Source organism: Mustela erminea, chromosome 3 (genome assembly GCF_009829155.1).
Source record: "Mustela erminea isolate mMusErm1 chromosome 3, mMusErm1.Pri, whole genome shotgun sequence".
NCBI lineage: Eukaryota > Metazoa > Chordata > Mammalia > Carnivora > Mustelidae > Mustela > Mustela erminea.
Window position 1 is genome coordinate 34,378,956 of NC_045616.1, and position 12,831 is coordinate 34,391,786.

The 12,831-nt window shown below is 36.0% G+C and overlaps 1 protein-coding gene across 6 annotated transcripts in view; it reads right to left on the reverse strand.

Annotated features, from left to right (window-relative positions):
- The window catches only part of FER (FER tyrosine kinase), a 468,361-nt gene that overhangs the window by 282,448 nt on the left and 173,082 nt on the right, over nt 1-12,831 (reverse strand). The window contains exons 1-2 of one of the 6 annotated variants that reach the window (XM_032335594.1): nt 2,702-4,490; nt 2,188-2,191 (exon numbers count right to left, since the gene is read on the reverse strand). The exons of the other annotated variants lie outside the window; for them this stretch is intronic. Coding sequence (XP_032191485.1) covers nt 2,188-2,191; nt 2,702-2,768 — 71 coding nt within the window. The 5' untranslated portion in view covers nt 2,769-4,490. Of the gene's footprint in view, nt 1-2,187; nt 2,192-2,701; nt 4,491-12,831 lie in introns of those variants that run through there. 6 annotated transcript variants of the gene reach the window in all.

Below are 12,831 nucleotides of genomic sequence, written 5' to 3' on the forward strand. Positions count from 1 at the left end.
ACCTCAGAAAAGATTGTCTCCTGAAAAAAAATTCTTGTCTGTTGATAAATGACTCCATAATGTAAATGAAATACTGCAAATATCGGTATGTCCTTCATAAAAGGAATGCATTTATAAATAAACGAATAACTTAGTCTTTTGCAGATGTTGATTTGCTGGGAAGAATGAAGAATACACAGTTTTTATTCCCATCAGGATACAGAATTTAAGTATTGAAACAGTTTGTAAGTGATTTATTTTAGCAATTGGGTTCTGACTGAAGACAAATCATTTCAGAAGTATTCACTGCCTAGTAACCTAGTTTGTCATGCTGTTTTTCTTTGATGCTTGCATATTAAGAATATTTATTCAAAGAAAGACAGACCGCTTGCTAAGTCAACCATTTTCATATTTTGAAATAATGAAATTGGAAACCAAATGTGCAAAAGGAACATTTGAGTGATTATTCAGATTTTGTCTTAAAATAACAATGCTAAGAAAATTTATAGTACAATGGAGTTCGCTGAAACCCAGGTTGTAAAATGTCATATTGTTCTTGCTTTCTTGACTGTATATATCTCTTAACTAAGATGATGTCTAGGGGAATAAGACCAAAGCAGGAGACTATAATCAGCTCCTTTCCTATTCAAAATCTAAGTACAATTCATATTCCATGGTGCTTTGCTCAAATGGATGAGCTAAATGTCTATATATATTCTTTTCATAAATTATCCAATAGTGCAAAATCCATACCAGTTTCCTTATGAGCACCTCACTAAGTCTACAATTTAAATGCTGATAGGCTCTGCTCAGTAAACAACTGTGTGTCTCAGGTTATTTAAAAAAAAAAATTATACTATTCTGAGTTAAATAATCAAGACACTTCTTAACTAAGATTCTGCCTTTTTTTTTTTTTCAAGATTTTTTATTTATTTATTTGACTGCCAGAAACTCATTGAGAGAGGGAACCCAAGTAGGGGGAGTGGGAGAGAGAGAGAAGCAGGCTTCCCACTGAGCAGGGTGCCCAATGAAGGCCTCGATCCTAGAACCCTGGGATCATGACCTGAGCCAAAAGCAGATGCTTAAGGACTGAGCCACCCAGGTGCCAAAGTCTTTAATTATTTATTTTTTTTGATTTATTTATTTACTGGGGCACTTGGGTGGCTCAGTTGTTAAGCATCTGCCTTCAGCTCAGGTCATGATCCCAGGGTCCTATGAGTCCTGCATCAGGCTCCCTGTTCAGCAGAGAACCTACTTCTCCCTCTCCTACTCCCCCTGCTTGTGTTCCTATTCTCTCTCTCCCTCTCAAATAAATAAATAAAATCTTTAAAAAAAAATTATTTATTTATTTGAGAGAGGGAGAGAGAGAGTGAGCATTGGGAGGGGCAGAGGGAGAGGGAGAGAGAATCTCGAGCAGACTTCCTGCTGCGCATGGAGCTGGAGATGGGCCCTGATCTCACAACACACACGACCTATTATCTGAGCCGGTATCACAATATCACGAGTCAGACTCTCAACCAACTAAGCCACCCACGTACTTGAGAGTCCGCCTTTAAAACAACTAAGGGGCATAATGTTAAGCCATGAAATTTATCTTCTTTGCTTAAACTAATAACTTGTAAGACCAAGAATGCATTATAATGAGAGCAAAAGTACTATTTCATTAGAGGCCCCTATGTCTAATAATGGAGGCACTTTGCCAACTTCAGCCACACCCTCACAGACTCTAAACTCCCCACTCTACTTAACAAGTTACTTTGATCAGGTCAAAATAATCCTTTTGCCAATTCCTGAATAAGGCGCTCATTTCTTTCCAACAGCAGCTTCCTGTCCTCTCTTTTTTGCCTGACTCCCATTTTCCTTTCTTTTCTCCTCTTTCTCTCCCCTTACCATAATAAATACTTATAAATATTAGCCATTATTATTTTAGCTTTACTAATACTGACAAAAACATCTTTTGGCTATTGTGAATAGTACTGCTATAACTGTAGATACATATGTACTTGAGTACCTGTTTTCAACTCTTTCGGGGATACATGTAAGAGTGGAATTGCCGGGTCGTTTGGTAATTGTGTGTTTAGCTTTTTGAGGAACAGCTAAACTATTTTCTACAGTAGCTGAACCATTTTACATTCCTACCAACAATGTATGAGGCTTCCAATTTCTGCACATCCTTGTTGAAACTTGTTACTTTCCGTTTTTCTGATTATAGCTATCCTAATGGGTGTGAAGTATCCTTGAAGTATATTGCCTTCATTGTTAAAGAACTTTTTTTTTTTTTTTACTGCTTATAGAATTCAATGTTGTTTTTCTTTTTCTTTTATTTTCTTTTTTTTTTTTCTCTTTCAGCACTTTGTCTTGTGGTCTCTAGTGTTTCTGGTATAAAGTCAACTATAACTCATATCATTATTCCCCTATATATAATAAACATTTTTTCATGATTACTTTTATAATAAGCAAGGATACAAGTAAATGTAATTTTATTTTAATTATCCTGCTTGGAGTTTGTTAAATTTCATGGACTTGTGGGTTGAAAGTGTTACAAAAACTCGATCATTGTCCCTTCAGATAGGTTTTCTACTCCCATCTCTCTCTCCTCCCCTCCTTAGATTCTAATTACATGTATGTTCGTCCATTTGATATCACTCTATGATCTCAAATACTCAGTTTTTCTTTTCCTTTTTTGTTTCCATTTGGATACGTTCTATCAACCTAAAATCACATGTCACTGATCTACTATTAACAATCCCCTTTAATGAATTCCTTAGTTTTGATATTATATTTTTCATTTCCAGAATTTCATTTTTTATGCATCCATATCACTGTTGAAATATCCCATCTTTCATACCTGTTGTAATCTTTTCCACTAGATCCCTTAGCATTCTTGTAACAGCTATATTAAAGACATTGATAATTCTAATAACTAGGTCACCTGTGTCTATTTTCTTAGCTGTAAGTCACATTTCTTATTTCTCCATTTCTCTTTTTAGTGTGTCATATATTTTTGATTGTGTGCCAAATGGTTTGTATAAAAGAACACAGAATCTGTAAAGAGGGATACGTGCTACTTTGTCTGTCAGGCTGCTAGATTGGGACTGTAGGTAATAAGCTGGGTCTGGTCTTTGTTGCAGCTTTAGTCTGAATCAGTTCACCACCAGCTTCAAACATTCTGAGAGCTGTTTCAGGAGTTTTCCTTCAGCTAAGAATGGAATCTGAGCCCAGGCAAAATTCCAGTATCTTGCCTAAGCTTCAAAGTCAATCCACCAGCTTTAGGAACTAAAGGAGATCTCACCAAGCTTTGCAGCCTCTTTGGGGGAGAGGGGGAAGTGTGCTAGAGAGTTCTCTCTGCTTTCCATTCACACCCACAACTTTCTGTATTTAAGATGATAACTTTCAGCCCTTACATATGGTCTCTTGTAACTTTCCATATCCAAACTGGCTACAGAAATTCATTTGCATTCTTACTGACGAGTAACCTGCCAGTCATCGTTTTATTGACTGTTAGTCATAAACCAAGAAAATACAAACACACAAGTTAAGGATCTTCAGTATGACAAAAGAAAATGCCATTAATTTATCAAAAGTTACAGACTTATATTTGACTACCATATTCTAAGGCAGTCAATTACCACAAAAGGCCTTCAGAGTTTAAGCCTATACTCCTCAAAAGATCATTTAAAGAGTTAAACTCCAAATATCTAAAAAGTCTTCATTCTTATAATTTTGGTTCGATTTTCTTTTCTTTTGTTGATTGTTTTTGAGGGATACGGAAGACGAATGTTACTGTTTCTGTATTTGGGGCAGAGAACCATAGAAGGTTACTGTAAGGTCTAGTATGAACATACTTCAGTTTTGTATGAACTATGTTTTAAGTTTCCAACTTCATCTAAAAAGTTCTCTGAATGGTTTGACTTTTTAGTATTCTCATAGTGCACAGACATCAACAATCCTACTATCTGTTCAGAGTTCCTGTTACTAGAATTACTAGAACTAATAACTGGAAATGTTTGGAGTTTCAAGGCCTCAGGCAAGATTTTACTTATTAGAATGGAATCAGAAACTGTAGGACCTAAAAAAATATCCTAGAACTTAATTTTAAAAATAAAATGTTAAAGATAGTAATTTGGTGCTTATAATATTGCACTTTTATTATCAGCAAATAAAATCCAACTAGGAGACCTGTTAGGAAGAAGTCAGTGAGGTTCCAAGCATTTATCTCATTCTCACCCTTCCAAGAGAAGCTGCCAAATTATGGGACTATTGGTACTGGCTGCCTGAGAACAGAGCAATACAACAGAGGGTAGAGCTAAGAAATGATGACAGACAACTTCTTGATGATATGGTTTAAATTTCTGGATATATCTAGTTGCGAATGTAAATAAACTCTCTAATGTACTTAGCTCTACTGCTTTGGTTGACTGTTATAGGGAACTAATAAAGCAGAGTTTCCTAGACTATCCACTAGTAATTGAAGATCTCCAATAAGCAATTATGAAAGTCACAATTTTCATTAACAAAATAATACACTAACTTAACATTTTTTTTCCTTCTAGACATATATTTACTTTTAATAGGAAAACAAATCTTCTAATACTGAAATATATTAATATAAATGGAAAACTTCTTTGTAAGAGAACACTTCTTGTGTTGCATCATATTATGTTGTGATAATTACTTTTACTTATTCCTATTAATTCATCAGTTTCAGTAGTGCCTGGGTGACTCAACTGGTTAGGCAGCCAACTCTTGATTTCCCGCTCAGGTCAAGATCTCAGAGTACTGGGATGGAGCCCCATGTCTGGCTCCCCACTCAGCAGGAGTCTGCTCCTTCTCCCCTTGCCCTTCCCCCTATGCATGCACTCTCAAATAAATAAATAAATAAATAAATCTTTAAAAACAAAACAAAACAGCAGCACATGACATACAAAGTAATTGTTCAACATGTTTGGAAAAACCCTACTTTGAATGATTAACAGATGTTATCTAACATCTAACTACAAAAGGTTCAGTAGTCCCAAAGATTTTAGAACTGCCCCATTAGTCAAATTTAAGCAGGCTTCTTAAATTCAGTATGTCTCAAAGCCTTAATAACACATTAGTACATGTACTTTTTTGGGGGGACAAAATACTATTTTGCAAGATTCACTTCAAGAAATGTCACAAGGCTTCCATTCTGTGGGGTTAGAAGGCGAAACATTCTCTTCTACTCTACATCAATCATGGCTTCTTCTTGGATATTATCATCACATGTAAAAGCTCCAAATTAACTAATTAAAGTTCCTCTCTTTCTGGCACAATCTCTTATCCCATCAGTTTGCTTTCAACCAGTAACATCATAAGCATTTTTCAACTTCACTGCACCCTAAGGCATTGAGTCTCTTTGTTTCGCCTAATCAATCACCTTTTCTTTTCTTCTCTTCTCTCTTTATCTAACTGAGATGCCGTAATATATCATTCTAATGATGCTCTCACCAATATTCTAAATTCTCCTGTTATCCTACCTTTTAGTTGCACACATGGGGTAATCTCCAACACTGGATAATTGGATAGATCCAACCATCCAACCATACACTCAAACAATTCATCTCTGCTGGAGAGAATCACAAGATTCTTAACTTCAAATGGGCACCAAATACCTAACAGTACTTCCACATTTCTCTGGCCAACTCACTTCTTACTCTCCCAGTTACTGTCAACCATTTCAAACATTTCCTATTTTTCTTGGGTCTAAATCTGCCTCATTCTACCCCCTCCAGGATAAAGAAACTACAAGCCAGAAACACTTCCATCTTGCCTTTTCAAACCTAAAAATCTATTATTTCTCTTCCCTTCTAATTTGTTTTCCCATTTGGAAATATGTAGCTTTCTCCCATCTAAGGCTGACCTCTCTACTTGTACTTTGTATTGCATCCCCTCCTGCTCTCCTAAGAACCTTAAACCTTACAAAAACTTGATAGATCTCTGTTTGAAAACTTGTTTTTCCTGCCCCATCATTTATATGGGTTTAAGTTGCTCTTATAGAGAAAAAAAGGAAAAGTAGTAAGAGAGAAAAGATGGAGAAAGATAGGGAAGGAGGAATGAAGAGAGGAAGGGATGCATCTCTTCCCTCACCACACATCCTCCTTCTGCTACTGCTCCTTCTCCATAAACAAAATTCCTAAAAGACTTATCTATGCTTCCTGTCTTCATTTTCCTCTCCTCCTACTCACTACTCAATCTGCTCCCATTTGGCTTTCATCTTATCACTCAAGCAAAGCAGATGCTTTTAATTAACCAGCAAATTCCATTTTACTAATCCAACAGAGACATTTCTTACTTATTATACTTGACCTCTTGGGAGAATTCCCCTCTATTGATCAAATACTCCTACGTGAAATTTGTACTGCCCTGGCCCACTCTCCCTCAACAGGCATAATATGATCATTTGCTTTTAAGATCCATTGGCTCAGATCTCCTCTTTCCTCACTCTATCTTTCCTTCCTGGGTAACATTTTACATGTTCCAACTTCAATTACCACCTAGCCAAGCCCACTCATTAAATCTCCAAATCAGACTTTACCACTGAGCTATAATCATATACATATCAAAACACCCATGTGATTTCTCTACTAGAGAAGACAGAAAAAGTCAACATATTTCATACTGAACTCCTAACTCCCAAATAGCCCCTTTTTAGGAGTTTCTCATTTCCATGAATGGTACTAATCATCCTGTTATACAAACCAGATATCTTAAAGTCCAAACTCATACTCACAATATATATTCCAAGAGTCAGAGGGCTTTATCAGTTTTTTATTCAAATATGTAAACATTAAATAAATTCTACATATTTTTAAAGATGTATTTATTTAATTTAGAAAGAGAGAACATAAATGGGATGGGGGCCAGGGGGTGGCCAGAAGGACAGGAGAGAGAGAATCTCAGACTCCCCACTGAGTATGGAGCCCAACTTGGGGCTCAGTCCTATGACCATGAGATTATGACATGAGCCAAAATCAAGAGTCAGACACTTAACCAACAGAACTACCCAGGCACCCCAAATAAATGCTACATATTAATGACATACTGAAGCAAGACAGTAGCTATCAGATATTGTGTAATAAATAAATAAAAGAGTACATTTATTTAACCACTCTTTTATACTGAAGAATCTCAAAGGACTCTTTGAAACAAACAAAACTGACAGACTCAAATTTAACCCGTCATTCCAATTACACATAACATTCTAACTCATATTGACTTTAGGAAATCTGCAGTTACCTTTATTTAAATTTGGGGAAACCCTCAGAAACAACAGAAAAGTAAAGTTAAAACACTTTTCCTTCTGGCATTTTTCAAAAAGATTGATTCTTGAGATAAGAGAGCTAGCATAACAAAGGATTAAAGATAGTGAAGAACAATTATGGCTCCTTAAAAGTTATACTCTGTAAGATACGGAGGTCATGCGAGCATAGGGAAACTTAATCAAGACATACATAAGAGGGATGCCTGGGTGGCTCAGTTGGTTAAGCTGCTGCCTTCGGCTCAGGTCATGATCCCAAGGTCCTGGGATTGTGTCCTGCATCGGGCTCCTTGCTTGGCAGGGAGCCTGCTTCTCTCCTGCCTCTGCCTGCCTCTCTGCCTGCTTGTGTGTACTCTCTCTCTATCTCTGGCAAATAAATAAAATCTTTAAAAAAAAAAAAAAGACCTATATAAGAATATATACTCCCTCTGGCTATTTATTAATTATTTTGATTTGTAAACTAATTATGTTTAGATGTTGTTCAAAATTCTGGTATAAAGAGCATTTAGCTTATTAAAAACAGGTTCAGGGGTGGCATAATATGTATCCAGAAATAAAAATGTATTATTTAATCAAAATTTGTCAGTTAAAATTAAATACTATCTCCAGGACTTACTTTTTAATCAATATGAGCGCTAGAAATCTCAGGACCAGGCTCTATTCCTTTTATAATAGGTTCCAATCTGCTTAAGTTAATAAAGTGCCTACTGGATGTACTATTATTTTCAGAAGTTCATTAACTATTTCATCAATAGGAAATAAGTAGTCTAGAGTCAACAAAAGTGAATAGCATACTAAACTATTGGCCTAGAGCAGTCAGTCATGACTCCAAATATCAGACTTGAAATCAACAATATTTTTGATTAGGTGTCAGCATTAAACCACAATTTTTCATCTGAAAATTAATACTGGGTATTCACAACATAACCATATCAAAGGTTTCACAAAATTATTAAAGTTACAGCAATGGCCATTATTATATAAAATGGTATTTCTATAAGAATCATTACACTGAAGAAAAATTTAAAGACTGATCACTTGAACATTTACCAAATCCCTTTGCTCCTACTGAATTCCCCAGCAGTTTCTTAAGTACTGTTGGCCATCCCTATCCTTACAGAAAAGAATACTGCAATCTATATCTACTTGAAAGGCTCATAGAAAACAACAAATCTCATTTTCACCCATCAGCTTGAGGCAAAGGTTCTATATAGCTCTGACTACAGAGCTCACTAAACCCCTAACAAGGCCTCTCTAGAAAGGTTTCCTGTGGCTAACTCATTTAGAGTAAAAGCTTGTGAAGATTCTAATAAAGTGTCTGAGAAGTTATGAATGGTACTTAAAGTTTTATTCCTAACGAGTTTTCCACCCCACAACATTTTTTTTGGCTATGATTATATATTTTCTGACTCAAGATGTAATTAAAGTAAAGAACTGATTTGTTGAATTAGAAGTGGCAGCACTGAATATGGAGAGGTGTTATTTTATTAAAAGAATGGCCAGAGGGAGTATATATTCTTATGTATGTCTTGATTAAATCTCCCTACGCTCACATGACCTACATCTCTCACAGAGTATAACTTTGAAAGGAACCATAATTGTTCTTCACTATCTTCAGTCCTTTGTCAGGCTAGCTCTATTTCAAGATCTATAATGTAAATTTTCTCTCCTTGCCAAGCATTATGAGCAGCTGCAAAGTGTTTTATCTGAGATTCAGAAAAGGTTAGGGAGAAGAAACTTTCCTGTAAAGGAGAAGAGAAGCTGCTACAAATATTTGTAATGTCTTGTCATAATCAGACGGATTCACAATTTCTAGGAAGGGCAAGAGAAAGAGAAAGTTGCTCAGAGCCAATTTAGGCCTAGCTAGCACCAACTGCTATGCCCAAAACCCCACAGCAAGCTCAGCAGATTTTTTTTTTTTAATATCCAAGGGAATTTGAATAACATTCTATAGGTGTAAGGCATTAGATTCTAATATCTTCTTTCATGGCCTTAGACCCTGCAAAAATTCTTCCAAAGCCCCAAAATACCATTTAGCCATAATTAACCAGAGCTTTTCAGAAGTCAAAATTCACTCCTCGGGGAGTATTTTAAACCTGCTGAACTCCTGATAAACTCACAATTAGCATTTAAAATGCAGAGTGTAAAAAACTTTATTGCTAACTGATGTGATGCTGAAAGAAGAGGCATACTTTTTCTAATTTTCAGTGTAAGGAAAAAATATCAATGATTTCCTTAGCGTTAGTCTCTGTCATTGAAATTATAAACTATATTATTCTTGCATTATTTGTATTATTTCTAACAGAATACCTCTGTACAGCTATACTTTATTCCAAGCAAAATCCTGATCTTTTTTTACTACTACTCAAACTATGATATAACAGATATATAATTCACTGACAGAGGTATGATATTTTCATTTGAAATAATACCAAGAGAAACAATTCAATAAAGGATGAATCTTAATTAAACAATAATCCTAAACAAAGAATAAAGAAAAAAGGTCATCTTACCAAAAAAAAAAAAAAAAAATTAAGAAAGGAATCTGTTATTTCCTTCTCATTAAGGAACAAAACAAAAACATACACCAGATTCAATATAAAAGTATTATCAAAAAGCACCTAGACTACTTATTCTGCTTCATCCGATAAAATAAAGCAGTTAACTGAGGAAAATTATATAAGAATAGCACAAAATTAGGGCATACCCTGTCAATGGGTGAAAGGCCAGCACCTCCAATGATCAAACTCAAAAGTGTATAGTATTCCAACTAAATTAGATTTATTTTCCACACAGAATTCTAAAATCAAAGTAATTCAGCAATTGAAATAATCTCCTGAATTAAGGACAGTCGAGCCATTTTGAGACTGAAAAGTTATTACAGCAAATACAATCATTTACTCCACAGGCTGTGAACTCCTCATTAGCAACAATTTTCCCCCAAAACTTTATCTTTTTTCTAAGCACCTATTCCATGACCATCTTTATTCCCCACTAACGGCCTCACCTCTCCTCATAGAAAATAGAAATGATCAGGTGGGAATTCCTAGGACTTTTCTGCCCTTCCTCATCCTCCCACTGACAAATGTACCTCCACCCCACCCGCCAGGGTCAGGGGACCTCTATCCTCTAGTGTCCTCTGGCCCACTCTGCTCTTTCCCTGCTTGGGGAAAGAATTGGGGTTCACCAGGAAGTCCTCACTCTCCTGGAGGCTACCTCTGCTTTTTACTGGTTTTGTTTTGGTTTGGTTTGGTTTTTGCCTCTCATATTATTAAGAAAAAAAAAAAAATCACACACACAAAAACTAAATGTAAAATCTTATTTAATTCTCTCTGCCCATGATCATTATTCTAACTTTCCCTTCCCTCCAAAATTTAGCTACCTCAAAATGCTACTAGAGAAATCATAAAAAAAAAAAAAATCATATAATCATAGCCCTCACAGAGCTTTCTGTAAAAAGATAAACCAGATCCTTTTACACTGTTGCTTAACATCTTTGAATGGCTCCCCCCATTGGGCCCACCAAAAAAATCTCAATTCACACACAAAGATTTTTCTATAATATAGCCTTAATTCAATCCCCTCTCTTAGCATTTCACCTTCCTTGCCCATCATCTATATACATATATATATATTGAAGATTTAGAATACATATTTTCACTTCCTTGAGCAATATATGATTCTTCTAACCTTTGCTGAAATACTATTCCTCTTTTTTTTTTTTTGGTGGTGTGGGGGTGCAGATTGTGTGGCTGGATACCTCTTACCCGCCTTTAAGACTGAAAGTAGACATCCATACAATTCTACTCTGAGCTCAAGCACTTTAAATCTACAGCACCCTTCTTATGTACTGTGATAGCACCTAGTATTTACTCTTACAGAACTCATCATATTCTGTTATAATTATCTCTTAACTTGTCTTTCACTGAACTGTGAGCTCCTTCAGGATAGGACTTTATATCATCTTGCTTTGTATACAAAGCCAAGACAGTGCAGATGGCATACTGCAGTTTCTAAAACGGCCACAACAATATTTCCATCACACATGTTCTTACAATAAAGAATCTGACACTTCTTCCATTGAGAAGTGGGGTCTGTGTTCCCTATACTTGAATTTGGGCAGTCATGTGACTGTGGTAGAAGTGACATTACATGACTTCCAAAGCCAGGTCATAAAAACAACTCCCTCCTGGTCGTCTTGGGACACATTCTTAAACCCAGACACTCCAGCTATAAGGAAGCTCAAGCAATTCACAGACAGATGGCACAAGGAGATGAACAGAGCTTAGCTGGGCTCCTAGCCGGCAACATCCAAACTGCCAGTCATGTGGGTAAACCATATTGGAAATAGATCCTACGGCCTCTAATCCAGCTGTTCCGGTTGATGACACATGGAGCTGGATAAGCCTTCTACATGGAACTCTTCCCAAATGAAAATTCATGAGCAAATTAAATGATTATTATTATTTTAAGTCTCTAAGCTTTATAGTGATCTGTTACATAGCAATAAATAAGCAGAAGAGTGCCTGTCCTATAGTACATAAACACACATGTACATACACTGTACACACACATACAACACACATATACACAAAGTTCAGTGAATCAATGAGTAAGTTTCCCAAATCAAACATGTTCCTTGAGTTAGAGAACAGATACCAAATACTCTAATTCAGATACTTAAATTATCTTAGCCTTTTTCATTATAAAAAATAATTCTAGAAAATCAAACAGAAAAACTCAGATAAAGGTAAATACTCTGTAATTTGCAGCAAGCTTGAGATACAGAACTTTGCCAAATATTGCAGAAGGCCTCCATGTGACCTGTCATTTTTTTAAAGATTATTTATTTATTTATTTATTTGACAGAGAGAGAGAGAGATCAAAAGTAGGCAGAGAGGCAGGCAGAAAGAGAGGGGAAACAGGCTCCCTGCTGAGGAAAGAGCTGGATGCAGGGCTCAATCTCAGGACTCTGAGATCATGACCTGAGCCAAAGGCAGGGGTTAACCCACTGAGCCACCCAGGTACCCCAATGTGACCTGGTCTAATCACAACCACGTATATGCCTTCCTCCAAAGAAACCACTATCATTAATTCTACAGTAATCACATACTTGTATTATTCGCAGTAATCACATACTTGCATTATTTGCTCTAGTATATATCCCCTACACACTATAGTTTAGTTTTCATCATTTCAAAAATGCTTAATCTATCTTTAAGCATCTTTTAATCTATAAATTCCTTCTCCAGCCCTATGTTTTCCTTATTATTTAGCTGTTTAAAAACCCAAACAATTGACATAGTTTGCCACATCCTGGATTTTGATGATTTCCTGCCATGGGGCAGTCCAACACATCCTCTCTCCTCTTTCCTATCAACTGGCAGCTGAGATCAGAGGCTAGGTCAGACTCAGATTCAGTACTTTTAGTGAGATCATGATGGCATATGTCAGGAGATTAAGTAATGTCTGGTTGTCTCTCTTTTTGTTATACCTACAGCTATTGATGCTCAATGTCTAGATCCACTAATTCATTGTGTATTGTCAAATGGTTATATTCTTTCAAATTG